This window comes from Podarcis cretensis, assembly GCF_951804945.1.
Source record: "Podarcis cretensis genome assembly, chromosome: 2".
In the NCBI taxonomy this organism is placed as follows: Eukaryota; Metazoa; Chordata; class Lepidosauria; order Squamata; family Lacertidae; genus Podarcis; species Podarcis cretensis.
In genome coordinates, this window is record NC_137171.1 from 106,111,849 (window position 1) to 106,137,528 (window position 25,680).

At 44.1% G+C, this 25,680-nt stretch overlaps 2 protein-coding genes across 12 annotated transcripts in view; both read right to left on the reverse strand.

The window, feature by feature from the left end:
• Positions 1-10,526, reverse strand: part of PXK (PX domain containing serine/threonine kinase like) — a 51,027-nt gene extending 40,501 nt beyond the window's left edge. The window contains exon 1 of one of the 6 annotated variants that reach the window (XM_079963246.1): positions 10,227-10,526. In XM_079963246.1, the coding sequence (XP_079819372.1) occupies positions 10,227-10,328 (102 nt within the window). In that variant the 5' untranslated portion in view covers positions 10,329-10,526. The remainder of the gene's footprint in view (positions 1-10,226) is intronic. The other 5 variants (XM_079963247.1, XM_079963244.1, XM_079963245.1 and 2 more) reach the window with 5 other exon arrangements.
• Positions 10,527-17,509: 6,983 nt separating this feature from the next.
• On the reverse strand, positions 17,510-24,564 carry LOC307209059 (ribonuclease P protein subunit p14-like). 6 transcript variants are annotated; one of them, XM_079964162.1, is made up of 6 exons: positions 24,310-24,564; positions 22,064-22,171; positions 21,862-21,946; positions 21,125-21,201; positions 19,875-19,953; positions 18,361-18,564 (listed from the first exon to the last, which is right to left on the reverse strand). In XM_079964162.1, the coding sequence occupies exons 2-6, from the start codon at positions 22,153-22,155 to the stop codon at positions 18,508-18,510; spliced, it is 390 nt and encodes a 129-aa protein (XP_079820288.1). In that variant the 5' UTR covers positions 22,156-22,171; positions 24,310-24,564; the 3' UTR covers positions 18,361-18,507. The 6 variants fall into 6 exon arrangements, with proteins under 6 accessions (XP_079820283.1, XP_079820288.1, XP_079820287.1 ...); XM_079964161.1 differs by having other exon boundaries at positions 22,064-22,168; positions 24,373-24,563; XM_079964160.1 differs by having other exon boundaries at positions 24,373-24,562.
• Between the last annotated feature and the right edge of the window lie 1,116 nt (positions 24,565-25,680).

Here is a 25,680-nt window from a genome sequence, read left to right on the forward strand (position 1 = left end):
AGAAAACCTCTCTTTCCCTTTTCCCCTTTTTGACACTCATCTCCAAATGAACCCTGACACCAAAGCAGCTTTACTCCTGTGGGGCTTTGACACTGATAATGCTGATGTAATGAATGTAGAGAAGCAAAACAAACAAACACGCTCCCTCCGTAGGGAAAAGTATTCACCCACAAAAGCAATCCTTCCCTCAGAACGCCAGCGGAACTTTAATGCATGTAACCTGCAAAATCAGGAAATATTAAAGCATCTATTTACCATAATGTGCAGCAGTATAAACAATCATCATCGTTTTGTGAGATCGTATCTGGAGCTCTGTCTTTGCTGCCTTGTTTGATCCCAAGCCAAATGCTCTCACAAAACCCAGGATGTTTTGGAACAGCAGAAATATTGCTTAAGCAACACACACACCCCGCTTCAATATTTACAAAACTACAAGTACAGTTTCAACACTGCTGCAAGCCCAGAACACGAAACTGCCAAGATAGAAAGCATTGCATTCCCCAATAATACTTTAAGTATATAAAGTATGTGGGGGGGGGATTCCCTTCCATTCCTCATGCACCCTCCACCATCACCCGGTCAACTCAAAATTCCCCAGTTGTGTGCACTTTTTATTCTGCCTGACCCCGGTTTCCATTTGGGGAAAACAAAATGCAGGTTTAGATGCTTTTCACTCCTGCCACACTGAAAATTCCTTTTTAAAAAAGCCCTATTTAAAGGTTAGGACTCATCAGTTTTTCAACTGCTGGTTTAGGATCCACCACTGGGTTGTATCCTAATCTAAAGTGGGTCACACTCACAGATATATTTCATTTTGGTTTTTTTCAAAGAAGGAGAGTGACAGATGGAAAACAAGAGACTCTGTGTGCAGGAAAAAGGGAGGTGAAGAAAGAAGAGGAAAGGGAGAAACAGAAAGGTTGAAGAATACTGATATGTACTATTACTATAGCAAAACTAGTTTAGCCATGACTTTTTTGAGTAAGATATGTCACTGGCACACAAGCCTGAGGCTTTTTCTGGCTACAGTGCCAATTTGTCAACCTGCCAGTAAAGATGTGGGATAAATATATTACCAAGAATTCTTACAATTCCAAAAGGCCTCTGGATTCCAAATTCAAATCTAGAATTTGCCTCTACTGGAACAACAGGCTTTTCTAATCCCTGCCACCACCCAAGTAATGAACCCCCCCCCCACTCCCCACCCCAAAAAAACCACACAGAGAAATAAAAATCATTTGTTACACCACACCACCAGGTTCCACACATGCATATGGAAGCTGGAGGGGGGGGGGAACCTTTGGAAAGGAAAAAAACAGGTGGCAGGGAAAGATTTAAGCATGCTTACTCCCCTTCCCTGCTTCTGCACTTAGAAGAGGCCACTCCCAGATCTACTTTTCATTAAACCTACATTTCACACCCTGCTTCCAGGCCAAGAAAGCCACCCCCCCCCAAGGCAGCCTAGCTGACAATTAGGAAAAATAAAACACACACAGCAAAATGAAGCAACAAAATCCGAAACAGTGCAAGTCATGAAACAGGTAAGTCAAAATGCTTTCCTACTGAGCAAGGTCTTGATCAGCACTTTAAATTCCAGAAGGGAAACAGGCAAGCAGAGCGCCTGTTGGACAAAGCCATCCCAAAGAGCAAGAAGGGACACAACAGAGGAAAGGCCTTGTGATCAGCTGCCACACCTGCAACACTTCAGAAGACAAGGGCACTCATAACAGGCTCTTTCCTACAAATAAGGCAGTGATGGCCAAACTCGGCCCTCCAGATGTTTTTGAGACTACAACTCCCACCATCCCTAGCTAACAGAACCAGTGGTCAGGGATGATGGGAATTGTAGTCCCAAAACATCTGGAGGGCCGAGTTTGGCCACCACTGAAATAAGGCATGAGAGGGTGTACATGAGACTAAGTGCTCCTTCAGAAGCTCAGTGACTAATGCAGACCATTTAGAACGGACCTGGACAGACAGTGTGATTATTTTATTTTATTTATTTTAATTTTGTACTGCCCTTCATCCCGCGATCACAGGGCCGTTTCGCAACATAAAAATACAAAATGAGAACACAAAATACACCATAAAAACAAAAACAAACCAATATTTCCCTTCCCACAGACACATTTAGAAGGCCACAGAATGTGAATCAACCCAATTAAGAATAAGAAAATGTATAATCTGCAACCTTCCATCATCCCCAACAAGTGGCAATGCTGGCCGGGGCTGATGGGAGTTGGAGTCCATCAACATCTGGAAGGCCTTGGGTTCCTACAGGTTACCGGTGCACATACTGCAATAGTTAGATCTGCACTTCCGCCACTCAAAAAAAAAGAGCAGCGCTATTTACCATCCAAGTTGGGAAAGGGCAGTCCTGTTCTTTTTGACCACTTGAGAGTTAAGAAGCAGAACTGGATCCAAGGGCACGCCAAAATCTGCAAATTTCTAGGACTGTTTTGAGAGACGGATAACCCGCCCCAAGGGTAACAGGCCCAATCTTCTTCTTCTTATCAAAACCTTTATTAGGCATTATGCAGGTAAAACCATAAAAGGAAAATAACATATAAAAGCCTTGAGATATATATAAAAAGGCAGGAGTTGGCTACATACAAATATAAATATATACATATAAAATCAGTGGTTTTCCTTGTTAGCCTGCTCCTTGGAGGACTGCTGCCAAAAACTCGGCTACCCCCGCCGTTACCCTTTGGTCAGCGTCGGATAGGTAGAGTCCCACACATTCAGCTTGCTGGGGTTCCAGACCACCCGAAAGGGGGGACAGCACGCGTTGACGGAGCGTACTGTACAATGGGCAATGAAAGAGGATATGCTCTACAGTGTCCGGGACATTCATAGAACATCTGCAGAATCTCTTGCTTCTGGGAATGTTTTGATATCTTCCCCAGACAAATGCTGAGGGAAAAACATTCAAACGGGCCAGCATAAAAGCCCTACGTTGGGCTGGGATTATTAATTTAGAGACGTAATTGGCTCTGCAATCTAAGATATTTAAATCGTAGAATCTGGGGGAGCAAATTTTGTTTACAGCTGCCATAATATTTTGTCTCTCGACATCCTTTAGTCTAGTTAGGATATTATGGAGAATATATTGCTCATTAGAATTGTACAGGAGCTCCAGCTCGATGCCTAAAGATTCAATTTTTTTTTCAAGGTGCTGATACCATCTTGATTTATAAGGGTCTTTGAGCAAATCAGCGAGCAGACTTGATGGAGGGCAGCGAAAATGGCAGCGTAACCAATACTTTATTGAGGTGGACCATGCCCAGTATTCCATTGTGTGTATGCCTATTTCTGCACACATTGTTTCATATTTGATCATAAGAGGGAGTCCAAGAATACGTCTCAAAAAGCTGGAGTGAATCTTTTTTATATCACTGTTATATGCTTGGACCCATAGCGGGATACCATAGAATATCTGGGATTGCACTTTTGCTTGAAATATCTGATTGGCCGCAGGAATAAATTGATTACCTTTCTGATAATAAAAACGGGCAACTGCTGATGAGATGCACTTTGCCTGTTTTATGGCATTTGTGCGATGGGTTGCCCACCCTAAGTTGCTCTGGAATAAGATTCCCAGATATCTATGGGTTTTCACTTGTTGGATTTCTTGCCCTCTTATTTTCCATTTCTCTAATTTCCAACCATTCGAGAAGACCAAAATTTTTGTCTTCTCATAATTTATAGAGAGTTTGTTACATTCGCAGTAAAGGATCAGTGAAGATATAAGACGTTTCAGACCCAAGCTCGTTAGTGATAGTAAGACAGCATCGTCTGCGTATAATAAGAGAGGAACTGGTTTCTGATTGAGTTTAGGGGCATGTGATTCTATTTTTTGAAGGTAATCTGGCAAGTCTGATAAAAATAAATTAAATAGAAAGGGGGCAAGAATACACCCTTGTTTTACCCCTTTCGAGTTTGGGATGTCTGAGGAGAGGTGACCTTTGGTGTTAAGTTTGACTTGACAGGTATTGGAAGAATGTAGATTTTGCATTAGAATCAATAAGCGCTGATCAATTTTTAATTCTGTGAGTTTCCTCCACAACTTTGGGCGGTCAATTGAGTCGAATGCACCACGAAAATCTACAAAAGCAGCGTATATCTTAGATTGCCTTTGGGATCTGTATTTTTCAACCAGATGCATAAGTGTAAGACAGTGGTCTAGAGTAGAGCAACCTTTGGAGAAACCTATTTGTTCTTTCCCTGGTAAATTTAGATTTTTCATCCAGGTAACACAGGCCCAATCACCATCAACTATTCAGCCTTATCTGCACTTAGCCTCTTCCAGCCTACCCAGGTAGCGTGTTGGAAAAGTTTGATATTTGGGAACAATTGATTTGGAGTGACTTCCGAAACACCCTGAAGCACTGTGACATTTTCTCAGTGTTCTGTCTAGTCAAAAGGGCTAGAGCGGTGGTAAAGGGAAAATGCGATTTGCCGAATAATAATAATAATAATAATAATAATAATAATAATAATAATAATAATTTATTTGTACCCCGCCCATCTGGCTGGGTTTCCCCAGCCACTCTGGGCGGCTTCCACAGAGACCAAAAATACACTAAAATGTCACACATTAAAAACTTCCCTGAACAGCTTCAAGTTTCCTTGCTCCAGCTCAAGAGGATGTTACTTAAAAATGTTAATTTATAAAGGAAAATGCTTGCATCAAAGGACAGGACCTACTTCTCACTCCAGATAACAGGAAACCCAATGAAACATTGTGGCAAACTACTAAGTACAGCTATGTATCATATTCTTTCTTTAAAAATACGTCAACACACTTTTTGCCTCCTTGTGCAACTGTTTTGTCTCTGCCTCCTAACAGATGAAACAGAAGTTTAAGAATGGCCAAATACAGCTCTGAAATCACTGAGAAAGTCCAGCAGAACTCTTGCTTCACAGTACACATGTGATTAAAAGAACAAACCTCTATTTGAACTTTCCTCAGTGTGCATTAACAAAACGGAAATGCAAAGATAAGGTTCACAAAATTGGTTTTTTCAACTCCCACATATGAAAGGCACACTATTTGGCTGGGAAAACTGCTTTTAAATGTTTGTCAATGAGAAGCTAGACCTGACTCTCCCTTTGCCAATTTGAGCCAACCTCCCCAAAGACCCAAAGAAACCAAGGCAGAATGTCAAGACCACAAAAAACTTTGGGTTGTTTTTATGCCCTTTAGAATAAAAATAAATGTATCAGATATACTTAATGGCAAGAACTACATAGCATGTGTAAGTTTTAATAAAGTACTGTACAGTGGTACCTCAGGTTAAGTACTTAATTCGTTCTGGAGGTCCGTACTTAACCTGAAACTGTTCTTAACCTGAAGCACAACTTCAGCTAATGGGGCCTCCTGCTGCCGCCACGCCGCCAGAGCACAATTTCTGTTCTCATCCTGAAGCAAAGTTCTTAACCTGAGGCACTATTTCTGGGTTAGCGGAGTCTTTAACCTGAAGTGTATGTAACCTGAGGTACCACTGTAGTCTTTCTAGAAGACAACCCAATCCACAACCCACTCTACAAGTGAACCGTGACTCATCACCTAAAGTGTGGTCAATGTAAACCATATCCAGTTCATTTCAATGGGACTAGAGGTAAAGGTAAAGGTACCCCTGCCCGTACGGGCCAGTCTTGACAGACTCTGGGGTTGTGCGCCCATCTCACTTAAGAGGCCAGGGGCTAGCGCTGTCCGGAGACACTTCCGGGTCACGTGGCCAGCATGACATCGCTGCTCTGGCGAGCCAGAGCCACACAAGGAAACGCCGTTTACCTTCCCGCCGGTAAGCGGTCCCTATTTATCTACTTGCACCCGGAGGTGCTTTCGAACTGCTAGGTTGGCAGACGCTGGGACCGAGCAGCGGGAGCGCACCCCGCCGCAGGGATTCGAACCGCCGACCTTTCGGTCGGCAAGTCCTAGGCGCTGAGGCTTTAACCTTTAGCGCCACCTGCGTCCCCTCAATGGGACTACATTAGCTTAAATCCACATCTTCTGGTTTATAATCTGTAGGCCAAGGAAATGGAGGGAGGGAAGCCAAGCAGAGACACAAAATATCCACATGTCAACCAATGTCCGCATTGAAGTGAAATTACTAAATTCAGGTAGTCCAGTTTAGCCTACTAAATGAAGTAGCACTAAATATGACTCCAGCTATTTTGTTCATGTTAACAAATGAAGATAATGTAACTTGGAAACCTCAAGGAAATACTGAAAATCTTTCAATTTTCTTTAAACCTACTTCTGAACAGTAAGATGAGAGGAATTTCGTCTATCATCACCATGCTAGCTGGAGAGTCAAGAGAATGGGCCTGTCAAGGCAACCAAGGGATACAAAGGTGATGTGGTTTAATATAAAATCTGGTTTGTCAAGAAAATGTTGTGCAGGGTTGTTAAAATATGTGAGCCATGTGACTTAAGGCCACAAAAGGACCAGGCCTCACACATTTTCATTCGTATACTTGCCCACACATGATATTTGTGCTTGTCATTTAAGGAGAACTCACAGCCTAAAAAGAAAAACATAGTAGATTCTTTTCCAGTATAAAAATACCTTCCTAGTTTTGAGGCAATTGTTACTTGCCAGTTATTTATGGGACCCTACTACTACAGGCTTGTAAATAGTTAGCAAAGTCTTCTTAAAACTGTCTTTGGAGGAGGGGTGAGATGATGGTTGGTGCAGGTAAGTTTCTGATTTCCTTACACTGTTCATGTCTTAGTTGTAAACCTGGCTTTGTGTTACATGACCATGAAGGATAGTCAAGGCATAGCAACGAACGATACCAGAAGCTGCTGCAGAGCAGTTTTGGCAGATAAGCATTAAACAGGTCCAGGGCTAAAGCAAGTTTATTCCAATACGAGGCTTGCTTAGTCCCAAATACCTATTCAAGGCCATGGCTACCCTTCTAGTCAACAGTTCTCAGTTCATTTATTATGGGGTATAAACCATATAACAATTTCTCTCGTTACACACTTGGTAAGTGTTCCATATTTCCATAACTAGAGAACTCTGCTGCAAATGTGCTTTATTTATAACTACACAGGCAGAGCCATGAGGAAGCAAATAGGCTCCTAAAGCAGGCAGCACAACTGTTGATCCTGAATTAGATTTCCAAAGAGAGCACTGAACCTCAAAGGTGATTTACCAGTAATCCAATCCACAGTTTTATCTTCTCTCAAAACCCAAACTGAAAACTCTTTTCTCACATTGCACCATGTGCACACACACACACACACAGAGTGCAGAATAATAGTGTCACCTACCCTGTAGGTAAAAGGGCCCATTCAGAAAATTAATCCATCACCGAACAATCATTCCTGCGTATTATCATGCAATCAGTTTAATGAAGGGTGATCACAAAGCAGCAGCAACCCACAGACATTCAAACAACTTAAAATAAAGTATGTTCCATGTAGTAAATCACTCTTGATAATAAGCTGCCTGCTCTTAGCCCCACTGCAAGTGACCAACAGTTGTTTCCTGGAAATAAAACTGATCAGAGATCATAGTCAGACGAAGGCAAAGAAACATGCATTTCTATGATTTCTTAGTATGATAAAAATCCATCTATATGCTACAATTACCACACTGGCTAATCTAAGCCTATCACAGCATGATGCACTTCATCTGACTATGATCTCTGATCAGTTTTATTTCCAGGAAGCAACTTGTCAGTATCTAGGCTGTAATGGATCACAACATAAAGCAGGGTTGGGCTTTTAATGTTGTTTTTGCCCTTTACACTCGACAAACATAGGCATTATACCTGTGAATGCCAGGGGCAAACAAATGGTGACTGCTACTGCCTTCATATCCTGTTGAGAACTTCCCAGAGGCAGCCTGGATGAATGGTTTCTAGTTGGATAGAAGTGTTTTCTTTTAATGCAAAACCCAAGGAGTACCTCACACCAATCTAAATAGCCGCAGTTCCCCATCATGCACTAACACCACCTTCCAGTCTACCCCACCATGGCAATACCTGGCATTTTACATATTGTATTGTGCAGTAGGTGTCCTCTTAGTTGTTTATTATTATTATTATTTGGACTGCAAGAAGATCAAACCTATCCATCCTGAAGGAAATCAGCCCTGAGTGCTCACTGGAAGGACAGATCCTGAAGCTGAGGCTCTAATACTTTGGCCACTTCATGAGAAGAGAAGACTCCCTGGAAAAGACCCTGGTGTTGAGAAAGGTGAAGGGCACAAGGAGAAGGGGACGACAGAGGACGAGATGGTTGGACAGTGTTCTCGAAGCTACCAGCATGAGTTTGACCAAACTGCGGGCGGCAGTGGGCAGGAGCGGGCAGGAGTGCCTGGCACGCTCTGATCCATGGGGTCACGAAGAGTCGGACACGACTATACGACTAAACAACATCATCATCATCATCATCATTGTTAATATTTACTTATAATTGGCAAGAGTGGTTTAGCTTTATTTTTAACTTTGTCATTATTTTGTAACACTACATGCAAAATGGGACTCTTGAATGTTGTCACGTGGTTCTGAACTGCTATAGGACAGCAGTGTGGTTTTTGCTGTATGTTCTGTCATTTCTCTCGGTTTACAAACTGCCTTGAGTACAGCAGCGTTCATTAAGGATGAAATGAAAATTAAAAGAAAAACATTCACACTAACTCCACACCTGAGCACATTATCTCACACCAATACAGTACAGTGGTACCTCGGGTTAAGTACTTAATTTGTTCCAGAGGTCTGTTCTTAACCTGAAACTGTTCTTAACCTGAAGCACCACTTTAGCTAATGGGGCCTCCAGCTGCCGCCACACCGCCGGAGCACGTTTTCTGTTCTCTTCCTGAAACAAAGTTCTTAACCCGAGGTAATATTTCTGGGTTAGTGGAGTCTGTAACCTGAAGCGTATGTAACCTGAAGCGTATGTAACCCGAGGTACCACTGTACTCCATTTTCTGGTCACAGCTGAAATTCACTTGAAACAAAACACCCTCTTTCCTGAAAAACTCTTCCCTCCAATTCACAACAGTGCAATGACACTCTCCGTTACTCTGCAGTCAGAAAAAATACACTCTGCACCTACTCAGGGGCGCTGCCAACTATTCACACTTCACACTCTCTGGAGTTGTATTTTTCCGTAACATTTCACCCGACTATTCTGCTATGGCAAGAACTCAAATTAGCCAGTGTACATGGCATGCCCTTGCCTCTCATTTTATCTTCACCAAAAACAACAAAAAACCAGAGAGATAAGTTTGGGAGAGAAGTCCTTCAGCCTCATCCAATGATGTTCGTGGCAGAGTTGAGACTCGAACCCAAGTCTCCCCAGTTCACCTCCAGCCACTGTAACCCCTAAGCCCCACACTGTGGCTCCCAAGTCTGATCAGCAGATAACACCCAAGGCCTTTCCTTGCTTGTTTTAACCCAGGCACCCCCAAACTCAGCCCTCCAGATGATTTGGGACTATAATTCCCATCATCCCTAACCACTGGTCCTGTTAGCTAGGGATGATGGGAGTTGTAGTCCCAAAACATCTGGAGGGCCAAGTTTGGGGATGCCTGTTAATTTAACCCATGCACTACTGTACTCAAAAACCTTGGACTTTGTTATTTTTACCCATGTACTCATCCTACCTGCCTGTTCTATAGTTTTCCCATCTTTTCAATTTCCGACTGCCGTTGCAACTGTTCCCTCGGTTATGGCACAATACGAAGTGAAACAAACGAATAAAAATTATCCCCCCATCCAAAATAAAATAAAATAAAATAAAAATAAAATAAAATAAATAAAATAAAAATCAGCAACCCTAGCAGTGACAACAGACCCCCAAGGCTGACCCCTTAGCACTAATAACAGCAACAGCTGCAGAAGAAGAAGTAGTAGAGTGGCTGGGGGCAACCCAGTCGGGTGGGTGGGGTGCAAATAATAATAATGATGATGATGATTTTAATTAAGACTTACTTTCCACCTATTCTCCACTTTCTCCCCCATCTCCCTCCCAAGCCCACGACGTGCAAAATCCTTCCTGGGGAGGAAGGGAGGCGGAGAGAGCCTCTTGCCACCTCGAAGGACCACTTAGCCCCAGGGCACGTTGCAGCCAGCAAACCCCCGCGACCCGCCGAGCCCCCTTTCCCTTAGCCCCAGACGCCCCCCACCCACCCACCCACCCAGCGAGCCCGGCCTGTGCGCTGCCCGCGGCGACCCCCTTCTTCCTGCCCCAGCCGTATACATACCGTGTGCGAATGGAGGCTCTGGCTGGCCTCGATCACGGCTGTCAGCGGCGCCGTGTCGTCCAGCAGCACTTTGCCCGCCGCCGGCTTCTCCATGAAGGCCATGCCGAGCTGAAGCGGGGAGGACAGGGAGGAGAGAGCGGCGCCTCGCCCGCCAAGCCCCGAGGAGGATTTGCTGCCGCCGCTGCTGGTGGTGGTGGTGGTTCCGCCGTCAACACCGGAGCCAGCGCTGCCGGCCAGCGAGGCCTCCTCTGGGTCTTAAAGCCCGAAGGGCTCCCGGCCTCAGCAACTCCGGCCTGCAAAAAAAAAAAGAGGCTGGAGCGTTACGAGAAGAGGAGGAGGAAAGAGGGAGAAGCGTGGCCAGGAGCCAGCCCCACCCCTTTCCCAGAAACCGCATCGGATCCGGTGCTACGACGCCGATTGTAGGATTTGCTGCGCTTTAAACAACCCCCAACCACAGTGGAAACGGCCTCCCTCGTTGGAATGCTCTCCTTCCCCGAAGGCATTGCCAGTTGGATGGCCGTCTGCCAGGCAGTGGCGGATTTATGTATAATAATAATAATAATAATAATAATAATAATAATAATAATAATAAACAACTTTTATTTGTATCCCGACCGAGACCGGGCTCAGGGCGGCTAACATCAAATATAAACATGGATATAAAATCAAACAGTAATTTAATCACCTCTTAAAAACAAGTCAGGATAAAATTAAAATCTGAATTAGATGGCTTTCTGCATGGTTTGGGTTGGGAACAGTAAATACTCAAGCTAAAGAAGCTATGGCTTAGGGCCCCACTCTCTTGGGAGGCCCCCAAAAAATTTAAATGGAAAAAAATGTGTTTCTAAATTAACTTTTGTTACTGTCAAAGTTTTGTTACTGTCAAAGTTTGTTATGAATAAAAAATCATTTTAAGTTAGAGCTTAATAATTATTTCACTATTAATATACTTCTTAATTGTATTTCAATATTAATATACTTCTTGTATTTCAGTTCAACAATTACTTTGATAAAATACATATTTTGTTATGTGCAAATGGCTTTAGATACCTATTACGTCCATAAATTACCATATAGCGGATATTCAACACAAAAAACAGTGACAATTTGTTGTTGACAAAGGACAACTGGACATATAATGGGCCCCATTACCTTCAGTAGCTTTAGGGCCTCATCAAACCTAAATCCGGCCCTGCTGCCAGGGATGCTTTCATTGAAAGTCCTGCATTACATGGGGGATGGACTAGATGGCCCCTCAGGGGTCCCTTGCAAATCTATGATTCTATGACAAAGACAATATCTGCAGCAGATTAGGGATCGGCCAGTTTATTATGGCCTAAGCTTTGGTGGGTTTCATCAGCTGAAGTACCGGCCTCATTTGGGGGCAACTGGGCAACTAGGAAACACTGGCAACACCGACGAGTGGGAAACACTGGCCTGCGAGCGCTGCAATTGGAGAACAACCTTTACCAAAGGTGTCATGGGCTTTGAAGACACTCAAACTCAGGATGCAAGGGAGAAACGCGCTAAGAGGAAGGCACGCTTGGCAAACCCTCGCCATGACCAACTCCCATCTGGAAACCTATGTCCCCACTGTGGAAGGACGTGTGGATCCATAATTGGCCTCCGCAGTCACTTACGGACTCACTGTTAAGACTGTGTTTGTGGAAGACAATCTTACTCGGCTATGAGTGATCGCCAAAGAAGAAGAAGATGCCCACAGTTGCAGAGGGAAGAACTTGTAAGTTGTGGAGTCAAGAGTCAAATGGTGATGAAATGCGCATATATATATCTGGGACAACTCAATTAAAGCTTAAGTGGATGCAGGATGAAGCATGATGACCACTCACCACAGCAGTAATGAACGGTAGATGAAAATCATCCCAGCACTGCTGGGTGGAGACCAGGGTTCAAATTGCCACTCACTGCCTTTCAGCCTAATCCAGGGGTCAGCAAGCTTTTTCAGCAGGGGGCCGGTCCACTGTCCCTCAGACCTTGTGGGGGGCCAGACTATATATTTTTTTTTGGGGGGGGGGGAATGAATGAAGTCCTATGCCCCACAAATAACCCAGAGATGCATTTTAAATAAAAGGACACACTCTACTCATGTAAAAACACGCTGATTTCCGGACTGTCCGCGGGCCGGATTTAGAAGGCAATTGGGCCGCTTCCAGCCCCTAGTTTGCCTACCCATGGCCTAATCTATCTCCAAGGAGGTCAAATGAGGACGTGGGGGGGGGGGAGAAGGAACCATGTACACTACCTTGAGCTGCTTGGAAGAAAAGGTCAGATATAAACACAAAATATAATAACAGTAATTAATTCACAAACTCTTGTGGGTGAGGAAACCATAGTCTCTGTTCATGCCCAGATGGGTTGAATCAAACTTCTGAATGCTTTTGTTTACATTAAGAGCTCTCTATGTCTAATGTAGCCAATATGGTGCCCTCTAGGTAGAACTGCAACTCCTCTCTTCCCTGAACACTGGCCATGCTGGTTGAGATGGGAGCTGGAATCCAGTAACATGTTGACAACCCCTGCTTACTAGTGCAATTCACTACTATTATGCACCATGGACATGCAGGAGACTTAACAACAAGTGAATTATATTGATTGCATCAACTATAAGCTAATATATAGCAACCTTAGTTTTAAATATTGCTGATTTTAATTTTTTGCACTGCCTGTCCAGGGACTCTTGAGTGAAAAGTCAGCCAATAGTCTCAGAAATAAGTAAGTCAGGGGCTTATCACTATCCTAGGAACCATATTAGTCCACAATGGGGGGAATGATGAACTGAAACCCGAACCATTTTCCCTCCCTCTGCTTGCCCCCCTTCCTTTCACTGCTGTTGCCAAACCTGTTTTGTGGTATGGAAGGCCCTGGGAACAGTTAATACATTGGGCAGTGCTCCCAGCCAAAGCTGAAGAGGCTGTGCACTTGGCAGCAGTGAGGTGAAGGAACTCTAGGAAACAGAAACCGTGAACTAAAACTTGAGAGACAGTGGAAGCGAAAGCAAAACTACAATGCGTTCCACAGCTAAAGTGGCACCAGTGGTCTGCCAGACTTGAGGCTACAAGCACCATCAGTAGTACACGTGGTAAATGGGAGCAAACACTTATTTGACAGCCAGTCCACCATAGTGGTTAGAGCATGGGTAGGCAAACTAAGGCCTGGGGGCTGGATCCGGCCCAATCGCCTTCTGAATCCGGCCTGTGGACAGTCCGGGAATCAGCATATTTTTACATGAGTAGAATGTGTGCTTTTATTTAAAATGCATCTCTGGGTTATTTGTGGGGCCTGCCTGGCGTTTTTTACATGAGTAGAATGTGTGCTTTTATTTAAAATGCATCTCTGGGTTATTTGTGGGGCATAGGAATTCGTTCATTCTCTCCCTCCCCCCCAAAAAAATATAGTCCAGCCCCCCACAAGGTCTGAGGGACAGTGGACCAGCCCCCTGCTGAAAAAGTTTGCTGACCCCTGGGTTAGAGGGTTGGGCTAGGACCTGCAAGACAAGGGTTCAAATCACCACTCAGCCATGAAGCTCATTGGGTGACCTTGAACCGCTTACCGTCTTTCCACCTAACCTACCTCACAGGGTTGTTGTGAGGGTAGCACAGTGGACAGCCATGTATGCCACCTGAAGCTCCTTGGAGGAAAAGTACAGTAGTGGGATTTAAACAACACCACCACCACCACCCCAGTGAAATGTTATCCTCCTGTGTTTCTTGCCCTCATCTAAGCCTTGACAGAACACCTCTAACCCTCACCTCAGTGATGTAGCTTCCGCCTGGCAAAGGGGGCCTGCTGCTTTCTCAAGCCACAAACACAAGTTGCCTTTGCATGAAATGCCTCTCCCAAGTACTCTCCACAGATTGGGCTATAGCCCTGGATTGGGGGTAGCTTACATGGTGCCCTCCAGACGATTGTGGACTACAACTCCCATCATGCTGGCTAGGGCTGATGGGCATTGTAATCTAGCAGTATCTGGAAGGCACCACACCTTAGCTACCCATGGCTTAGGCCAGGCTTCCTGAAACTCGTCTCTCCAGATGTTTTGAGACTATAATTCCCATCATCCCTCACCACTGGTCCTGCTAGCTAGGGATCTTGGGAGTTGTAGGCCAAAAACATCTGGAGGGCCGAGTTTGAGGAAGCCTGTCTTAGGCAGTTAATCCTCCAACTCTGCCATGTGACAATCACTCAAGAGCATTAAGCATGTGCCTAAGAGCAGTTTCAGACTGTGGAGGTGGCAGGCTGGCATTAACAATTTGCATTTTTCTTTGATTAGGTCATTTTGCATCTCTTACTGCAGTCAGGCAATCGAGGGCAGTTGACACCTCTCAAAAATAGGAGATGCAAAAGTTCTACTCCATACATTATTTATTTAAACAAAGTTTATGCAGGAAGGTGTGGGAAGCACCTTTTATTTTATTACTATTTTTGTTTCTCTCTGAATCTCCGGCTAACGAAAGCTGATCTGAGAGGGTAGCTCCCTACAGAGATGAATCAACAGACTACTTTACAAAGGGTCACCATCTTTTCAGCTGGGAAAAGTGAAACATGCTTGTGTCAGGCCAGACCACATGGTCTTTTCCTTCTCGCTCTTTCCTTCACTATCCTTTTTACACACAAAAATGAAAGAGGCTATTCAGAAGTGAACAGGACGCAAAGAGCCCCGTGCCACAATAACTTTGAAGCGTGTGCATAGTAGACATCCACACAGCTTTGATCAAAATCTTTAAAAGATGCTCTGGGGGGGTCAGAGGATCCGTAATGCCATGAAGCGTAATTTTAATGTATCCTTGTACTTCACCAACACACCATTGCACAGATCTGATGAAATCTGGCAAACAGAATTCCTCCCTCCGTTAATCCCTAGATAGCTGGTCTAAAAAACATTACCTCTTACTGGATGAACCACAGTATGTGAAACAAATTTCTATTCGAGGAGGAGTTGTTGTGTTTTGCAGCCATTTAAAACCTAAGTTGACATACTGACCAAATTAACTAGGAATGGAGATTTTTCAGTCATGCTGGTAAGCTTGTTTTAAACTCCCGTCTTTCGCCCCAGGCCACAATCCTACATACATCGCTGAGGAAACGCAAACCATTTAAGGCCACCATTTTAATGAATGCTAGCTCTACAACTTTTAAAATATAGGTTTTCAAAAAGAGAACAATTGTGCTGAATGGAATTGTTTCAGGGGAAGATAATGTTTTCCACTCAAAACATCTTTTTGTGAAAGTTGCGATCTCAGGACGTAATGTTTTCCACATGCCCTAGCTTTATGACTAAAGGCCAAAGCATCCCGCACATCTTAGGAAGAATACACATTACTTTACGCTTTGGAAATAATGGTAAAGCATTTAATGAACCCGAGTTAATAATGGCCAGCTTAACATTGCCGCTTGTCAGTTTAAAAATATCCAAATTCCATTTTGGCAGTCAGCAAAACTAGTTTGCCGTATTTGATATGGTCAGTCGTCCAGGAAACTAACACTTCTCTATACTCATCCTGTTTAGTTAACAACCTGAAGTACCCATAAATATTCTGGAGGGAACTGATTTCTGCAGGAAGGTGTTAACTTATAAATTCTACCCTCCCTGGAATCAACAAGCATTTAAATTATGAACAGGCAGCTCTGCCTTGACCCCAACTCTTATGGGTCCAGCGATGGGAAGGGATGGTTGTCTGATCTCATTACCAACACAGGGGGAGAAGATGCCACAAATGAAAAGAAGAGGCAAGACAATGACTCAAGTTGTCTCACTCAAGACAGCTCCAGGATATGGAGAACCTAGGAGCATGTAACCAGAGTCATCTTGAACTTAGCAAAGTGGCTTGAAACAAGCAATTTTTAAAAAATAAAAAAAATGTAGGCACTGAGCCTGCTCTGTATTGCTAGCCAAACCCTAAAAAAAGGAAACCACTCACTATTGTTTTACACATCAGCTGAAACTTGTTTTGGCAAGCCCACCCAGTCATATGATTTAGGGGTTGTTGTTTTTACAAAAAGGCAATTTCTTTTAAAAGAAAAAAAAATGCTTCATAGGTTTTACTTATTTTATCAGTTTAATTGGGGGTTTAAGCATTTTTAATTTTTTTAATAGATTTGCATATTTTATTAAATTTACCAGCTGCTTTTTTACTAGGGTAACTAAAAGCAACTTATGATACATAAAACAAAACAAAAAAAATCACATACTGAGATGGGATGTCCATCGAGCCAGCCAGGCACGACGACACAACAGGCAAAGTTCAAGCGCTCTAACAAAGGCCTTCAAAACAAGCAAAAGTCTATTATGACAAACTGGAGTGAAGCAAAAAATCAAATGAAACAAAGAAAAAGAAGTGGATTCTAACGATGATCACAATCTTTGGTTTGCTCTCTGTTGGAGCTTTGATATGATTTAAGATCTTTCGACACTCCAACCCTTTCTTAGGTTTGTGCCCTGTATGAATTCTTTGATGCGAAGTAAGGTTGTTGCCACTCTGACTGAAGCTTTTCCCACACTTGAAACAACTATAAGGTTTGTCCCCTGTGAATTCGTTGATGCAAGAGCTTTGAGTGAAGCTCTTGCCGCACTCCCATGCGCATGGCCACGATTTATGTGAGGGGGGGAGATTTATTGGGGAGGAGCCAAGCTATTTGCGGTACAATTGGTCACTTAATTATTTTTAATTTACGTACTTGGTTGGAGGGGGCCACTTGCCCCCCCCCGTCTATGTCCCTTTCCCATCACTTACTATGAATGCCTCTCACATTCTCTTATCATAGCAATGGCACCCACCAGAGAGGTGCTGGAACTGAGCTCTGGCAAGTTCTTGCTGAGAAAAAGCCCTGGAGAGAACCACAGGGAAACCAACAACAGCCATTTTTCTGCAGGACAGATCAATTCCAATAGTACTTGTTGCCCATGAAGGCATGTGTACCTCTGAAAAACAGATCTTTAAAAAAATAATCATTTAATCAGCAATAGTTAAAAAGAAATCAGACACATGTAACTTGTGCATGTGTGGACTGGCTTGTCTATAAACAAGCAACAGGCAGCACAAAGAGCTCAGTGAAGGCACCTGTCAAATGTCAACAGGCGGGGAGTTCCAACGAGTAAGTGCAGCCTATCTAAAAGACCCATTTCTTACAAGCGCAGAACAAGTATTAGGTAGCATCTGTCGGAGTGCCAGTTCTGTGAATCAAAGTGGTCGAGTGAATATATATAGGGTAAAGGGATCCTGCATTTTGCTTTGCGCATGAAGGGAATAGGTAGCAACAAACCATTTAGAAGTAATTATTTTTATTGTGGGTGGGGGAACCCACCAAACTATGCATGGGAATACAAGAGAATGAAATTTTTATAATGGGATCTGTGCTTTATTAAAGTTTATATACCCATTACCAGGAAAAGCCCGTTCTGAACAACAAACGGTCCAAAGGAATCCAAACCAGCCACGTTCACAAACCACGGAAATGTAGGTGAGAATGATGCACTGGTGCAGGAAATCTGCATTCAGCTCTCTGTTCTGAGCCATAAAACAAAACACCAACAATTACAGATATAGATAAGTATAAGATGTACTCTGTGTATCATTAAGCAGTTGCATTAATGTACACAGTTGGCATTGTCTTGAAAAGTATTTAAATGTATGTCCACACAAACTATTCATGGCCTCAGCTACAATAGTATACTGCAATTTGGTGTCAGATCTGAGATTTCTGATGGTCTGGCACCATGACTTTAACGGTGCCTTCCATCACTGTTTTGCCACTTTCTACAACAGTACAGGAGACGGAAATATAAGCAAGACATCTCTTCAGTTTCTTCACTTCCGCTGCAGCTAAGACCTCTTCTCCAACATATAACGGGGATGGGAAATGAATTTCCTGAGAAAGAAAAACGCAGCCATGCCCAGGCATCTTAGTGCCCAGAACAGCAGAGATGAGCCCGTTGATCAGAACACCATGGACAACTCTCCTGCCAAATCTTGAGCTCTCTGCATAGTCTTCGTCCAGATGCAATGGGTTTGTGTCTCCCGTTAACTTCGAAAAGGTAACAACATCCTCCTGCGTAAATGCCTTGGTTAATTCTGCCTTGTCTCCTACTTGTATGTGCAAATGATGAACAGAGGGTTGAGCAAGTGGAATGGAAACATCTGGCCGTGCTGGGAAAGTTCGCTGGAGTCTCGCACATAGAAACCTGCATTTCAGCCATGCTACCTGCATCTTAAGACAGCTCTGGCTTTTCACAAGCTCGAGTCAAGTTGCCTTTTCGGTTTATTTAATCCAGCACCAGTTCTCTGCTGTTCCCAGCTAACGCAAGAAGAAACGGAGAAGTCTAGGAAGGGGAAGAAACAGGAACATGAATTTCAAAACAAGAACAGGAAAATTCCTCCTGCGGAAAGCAAAATGTGAGTAACTTGTGACAACAGAATGGAAGTTGATTAATCTTCTTCGAAACCAGATTTAATAAAATATAAGCCTAGGAGGTGAGGGTGAAGTGGGCATTCCAATGACAATGGGAGGACAGGAACACTCAGTTCTGTAGCCACAAACAGTCACTTTTACATGCTGATGACAGCCTATATAATTATTTGGTATTCAGAAGAGGGCCAAGGACAAGGGCGGGGGGGTTGTTCTAGCAAAAATAAAACCACAACATGATATATCAGCAAATCAGTGCCCACAGAAGTGAACATTCGGAGTGAGCAGCTTCTAAGCAAGTTTGACAAGGTGTTTTTTTTACGCATTTGTTATTTAAATTTCTGTTCCACCTTTCAGCACTAGGCACCTGCAAGGACTAAAAATATATGATGGGGAAAAGTCACTTCCTCAGAACACACAGAATAGTTTACTTTTCTAAACAATCCCATATTGAAAAGAATTGGTCTTTAACCAGCATGAATACCACAGTACAGTACGGTACATAGATTTCCACGATCTGGAAGCTCCAGGGCAACAACCAAGAATATTTGATAAACAATGGAATTAAGGCATAAACTTTGATCAGCCAGTTATAATGAGGAGACTCAGCTGTGGCTAGCCAGGTAGTGTGAAAGAGAATTCTGATCGATTAGTATTAACCAATGATCCAAATACCTCATTGATTACTCCATCCATCCAGAAAACTGTGTTTTAGCTAGCTGGGACTATTAACCGCAGAGGAAAATCAAAGCAGGGACTTAAAATGTGGGACTTAAAATGAATTTTAATCTCTTCACTATGAAAAAGCAACCATATGGGTTTCAGATTCATTACTTGAGGTATTTATTGTAAGCTACTTTTGGTTTTTCAAGAGAAATTCAGAAAATAAGACCAATTAACTACAATTTGCTATGTGTGTACTACAAACCAATACTGAAATAAGACTTCTGTGACTGAATATCACATAACATCTTTTGGCAGCAATTTTTTATCCATATGGGAGTAACCACCATTGCACTCAAAGGGACATAGGTCAAGGTAAAGGGACCCCTGACCATTAGGTCCAGTCGTGGCCGACTCTGGGGTTGCGGCACTCATCTCGCTTTATTGGCTGAGGGAGCCGGCGTACAGCTTGTAAATGTAAATGTAAATCCTGAAAAAAATGACCATTCTGTTAGGCAACTTTATAACCTGGGATCAGATTGCTTGCATCTTAACTCTTACCTGTATCACCCTAAAAGCACACTTTCTGTTCTGATATGAACCAAACAGCGTCAGAGCACTCCACAGCTTTGTGAGGCCACTGTTCAAACGACAGAATTAGAGACATTCTTGCACACATAAAACAAGTGCCAACACAACATGACAGAAAAGGCTAAGGACAAATATTAAGATTTCAGTCTCATTCATTAAGAGGCAAGATCCACAGTTCTGTGTTGTTGGAATTTTTAAGCATACCTTTCCACACACAAATTTAACAAAAATTTCCTCTTTTTTAGGAGAATGCAGAGAACACCTTGCACAGGATTGCTATGTGGTTGCCAGAAACCCATTTGACTATTGCCAAGTAACTCAAATCAAGTTTCTTGGTTAACACTGTATAGACCTGGTGCTGGTACTTGATACAGTAGGGTACCTTGGTTCTCAAACTTAATCCGTTCTGGAAGTCCATTCCAAAACCAAAGAGTTCTAAAACTAAAGCGAGCTTTCCCATAGAAAGTATGCAAAATGGATTAATCTGTTCCAGACTTTTAAAAGCAACCTCTAAAACAGCAATTTAACATGAATTTTGCTATCATTGATCCATAAAATGAAGGCAATAAACAATGTAATGCAGTCACACAATCAATCAATCAGTAGTTGAACTGGGTTCCACAGTCACAAAAACAAAACAAAAAGAGCTGCAACAACAGACAGCCCTCAGCATGACACTCAAAACGGAAGTGTGGCACTCAAATCGGAAGTGTAACACTGAAAACGGAGCACGTTCGTCTTCCGAAAAAGCTTTGCAAACCGGAACACTTACTTCCGGGTTTGCAGTGTTTGGGTTCCAAGTTGTTTCTGTACCAAAGTGTTTGAGAACCAAGGTACCACTGTACTGGCATCTTGAAATTGGAAGTACTTTTTCCAACCCTGACCTTGCAGGAACGACGAGGAAATTACACCTTCACCACCATTAAGTAACACTCCTACACCCAAACAACAACAATGCTAAATACAGGCAACTCCCCATTTGTGCACGACTGGCACAAGCACAACCATGGAAGCAAGCACCATTTTCGGCACCAGAAGAGAGTGAGGGGGACAGGCTTTGCACAGTTCCTCAGAACCCAATCCTGCGTAAATGAGGAGTTGCCTGTACCAACCAAGCTTGTGACTTCTTCTTTAAACATAAAGAGCATCCCCTTCATTTTAGACAGCCTTGTTTTCACCCAATAGCGCTTGCTAAAGATTGTATATTCAGAGTTCCTTACGCATTAGGTACTCTGAGTACTGCAGACAATGTTTCTTCCTCATAGGTCAGCACATCAACAAGCAAAGCAGCACCAACCTAAAAAGAAAAGACATTACGTTGTTACTAAGAAGCAGAAAGGGACTTTGCAAAATGAAGTTGCTGCATATTCATATTTTATATTGCTTCCTCTCTTCATAGTCTTCTCTTGTTATGACTGCAATGTTTCACCTCTTTAAGCTGGGAGAAACAGCTGGCTGTTCTCACCTAGTTTTAAAAGCATAAAGACAAACAGTGCACAGCTGTACTCCTTCAGAAGCCATCTTTCCTCTATGCAGTGGATCCAAATAAACAAGGGGATATTTGTTGTTGTTGTTTAGTCGTGTCCGACTCTTTGTGACCCCATGGACCAGAGCATGCCAGGCACTCCTATCTTCCACTGCCTCCCGCAGTTTGGTCAAACTCAGGCTGGTAGCTTCGAGAACACTGTCCAACCATCTCGTCCTCTGCCGTCCCCTTCTCCTTGTGCCCTCAATCTTTCCCAACATCAGGGTCTTTTCCAGGGAGTCTTCTCATGGCCCAAATATTGGAGCCTCAGCTTCACGATCTGTCCTTCCAGTGAGCACTCAGGGCTGATTTCCTTAAGAATGGAGAGGTTTGATCTTCTTGCAGTCCACGGGAATCTCAAGAGTCTCAAATTTGGAAACTGAACAAATGCCATCTCTAAATAATGACAGTCAACATAAACAACAAACATACCTCACCATGCAGCCGTTTCAGAGCAGAGATGATAAGTTGTTTGAATTCAACAGCATTTAGGCTAAAGTCAGCTTCCTGAAACTCCCTGAAATGTAAGTTAGCAATAAGTCTTATTAGTAAATCCTATTGATCAACAAAAGGATACGCCACACCAAATCCTTCCAAGGTGAAGGGGCAGAAGGAAAAAAAGGCATGAACTTACAAATGGATCTTTAAATAGTGGTGTTCAGAAGCATTCTTGAGAACTATTCTTTTATAGGAAGATGGCTTGTTGCTCTCTCCAAATTCAGTCATTTTGGTAAGCTGACTTCTAAAAGAAGAAATAGCCACTTAAAGCACATAAAGTCCTACACTGGAAATTCCACAAATTGTCAACTGTTATTCGTACTTTTAAACATGTACACAACAGCGTGCAACTAGGATGTTGCCAGTTTCCATTCTGCACTAGACAGCAGGACCATAAGCCAAGGACTCTTCACCAAAGATCTTCAGGCTTGGTGTGTCAGGCGCTGATGGGAGCGGTAGTCCAAAGAACTGGAGGCTCTCAAGTTGCAAAACCCAGTGCTGTACAAATCGCAAGTATGAAAAATGCCATTCAAAGCTCTGCAGAACTTTGAAGCATTCTATATTTTTATATATGCTGGAAGCCACCCAGAGTGGCTAGGGCAACCCAGTCAGATGGATGGGGTGCAAATAAATAATAATAATAATAATAACCATGAAGAAAGCTCAGGACACATAATTAAACCACCCTTCCTAATCAGTAGGATACACAGGACATTATCATTAGGATTATAATTATGTATTTATTTATACACTGCCTTCTTCCCTGACAAGGACAGCTTACAGATAAAATAGGAACAACTAGAAACTTGGTGTGGGGTGTGTGTGTGTGTCTCAATCATTAAAAAACAAAACAAAGCAAAGCACTTGGACCTAAGGCTTTGCATCCCACCCTTTTTTTGAACCCCATTGCACTTACTGTTAGGAAGCTAACCTTCCCCGAAAAGCTTAAGCTGGGGCGGGAACACAATTTCCAAGCGAGATGGGAGAGACGTTTTGGAAGGTTGACTGCATGCATCCCTGCTTGGAAGCAAGCCCTATGAGATTCCGTGGGGCTTTTCTGTGAACCGTCCAGAGACCTCTAGGTATAGGGGCCAGATTTACATATAGTGGTACCTCGGGTTAAGTACTTAATTCGTTCCAGAGGTCCATTCTTCACCTGAAACTGTTCTTAACCTGAAGCACCACTTTAGCTAATGGGGCCTCCTGCTGCTGCCGTGCCGCTGGAGCACAATTTCTGTTCTCATCCTGATGCAAAGTTCTTAACCCGAGGTAATATTTCTGGGTTAGCAGAGTCTGTAACCTGAAGGGTATGTAACCCAAGGTACCACTGTATAAGCTAAACAAGCTATAGCTTACGGCCCCACTCTCTTGGGCCCTCCCCCCAAATTTCACTACAGTGGTACCTCGGGTTACAGAAGCTTCAGGTTACGCGGTTTCAGGTTGTGAACCCGCAAGTATCAGAATGGGTTACTTCCGGGTTTCGGCGCTCGCACAGAAGCACTAAATCGTACTTTGCACATGTGCAGAAGCGCCGAATCGCAACCCGCATGTGTGCAGACGCGATGCTGCGGCTTGTGAACGTTGCTAGTTGCAAACGTGCCTCCCACATGGTTCACGTTCGCAACCTGAGGTTCCACTGTATTAATATACTTCTTAATTGTACTTCAGTTCAACAATTACTTTGATAAAATACATATTTTGTTATGTGCAAATGGCTTTAGATACCTATTAGGTCCATAAAAAGGTAAAGGTACCCCTGCCCGTACGGGCCAGTCTTGACAGACTCTGGGGTTGTGTGCCCATCTCACTTAAGAGGCCAGGGGCCAGCGCTGTCCGGAGACACTTCCGGGTCACGTGGCCAGCGTGACATCGCTGCTCTGGCCAGAGCCAGAGCCAGAGCCAGAGCCGCACACGGAAACGCCGTTTACCTTCCCGCTGGTAAGCGGTCCCTATTTATCTACTTGCACCCGGAGGTGCTTTCGAACTGCTAGGTTGGCAGGCGCTGGGACCGAGCAGCGGGAGCGCACCCCGCCGCAGGGATTCGAACCACCGACCTTTCGATCGGCAAGTCCTAGGCGCTGAGGCTTTAACCCACAGCGCCACCTGCGTCCCATTAGGTCCATAAATTACCATAAAGCATATATTCAACACAAAAAACAGCGACAATTTGTTGTTGACAAAGGACAGGTGCACATATAAAGGGCCCCATTACCTTCAGTAGCTTAGAGCCTCATCAAACCTAAATCCGGCCCGGTATACAAATTCAATAAAAATGAATGAATGAATGAATGAATGAATGAATAAATGAATGAATGAATTTTCCCGCAAGTTAAGTGGAGCCAGCACTGAAGTCAACGTACGAAATCTCCATCGGATGTGCACAGGAGCCGGCCAAGGCTGCCACGAGAGTTTCTTCGACGGAGCCCTGCGACGGGGAAACCTAACCGACAACAGTCCTGCAGCGAACCAGGCGCCACATGCCTCCCGCACGCGCCTTTCTCCTCGGGACAACACACAGAACGATGCACAGAGTGAGGGGGAAACAACCGGACAGAACTTCCGCCAGCCAATGATGGAGCCCCGTATCTTCCGTTCTGGCCAATGGCGGATGCGCGAAGTCGTCAGGAGCTCCGCCCCGCGCGTAGGCCGGCGGTCCAATGAGCTGTTAGATCATGGAAGAGACGTAAAGGAGCACTCGGGAGAAGAGAGGGCGGGGGAATAATCAGAGTTGGCGCGGGGAGTGGGCGGAGCGGTTTGGAACGCTTGGTAGCCAATAGGATCAAAAGCTCTATGCTTCGGAGGCGGGGGGGGGGGGTCTCTCCCTTAAGTTACTGGACCTAGCGCGCCTGCGTCAAAGGGCGTTCGAATGGGGCTGCTTTGTAGAGCGTTGCTGCGCGGTCGCGGAGGCAGAGAGCTGGGGAAGGGGGACGGGCAGTGAGCGGCGCTTGCCTTGCTGTGGGGACGGAGAGCAAAATGGGTCGCGAAGCCTTTTTTCCCACCCCCATGCCGCTTTTGCTTTTAATCCAGGGAAAGCTTACAGTCAAAGCAAATGGGAACAGGATGCCTCGCTTTGCTGCCATTCTTAGTCACAATAATAATAATAATAATAATAATTTATTATTTATACCCCGCCCATCTGGCTGAGTTTCCCCAGCCACTCTGGGCGGCTCCCAATCAGTGTTAAAAACAGTACAGCATTACATATTAAAAACTTCCCTGAACAGGGCTGCCTTAAGATGTCTTCTGAATGTCAGGTAATTCTTTATCTCTTTGACATCTGATGGGAGGGCGTTCCACAGGGCGGGTGCCACTACCGAGAAGGCCCTCTGTCTGGTTCCCTGTAGCCTCACTTCTCGTAATGAGGGAACCGCCAGAAGGCCCTCGGCGCTGGATCTCAGTGTCCGGGCTGAACGATGGGGGTGGAGATGCTCCTTCAGGTATACAGGACCGAGGCCGTTTAGGGCTTTAAAGGTCAGCACCAACACTTTGAATCGTGCTCGGAAACGTACTGGGAGCCAGTGCAGATCTCTCAGAACCGGTGTTATGTGGTCCCAGCTGCCACTCCCAGTCACCAGTCTAGCTGCCGCATTCTGGATTAATTGCAGTTTCCGGGTCACCTTCAAAGGTAGCCCCACATAGAGCGCGTTGCAGTAGTCCAAGCGGGAGATAACCAGAGCATGCACCACTCTGGCGAGACAGTCCGCGGGGAGGTAGGGTCTTAGCCTGCGTACCAGGTGGAGCTGGTAGACAGCT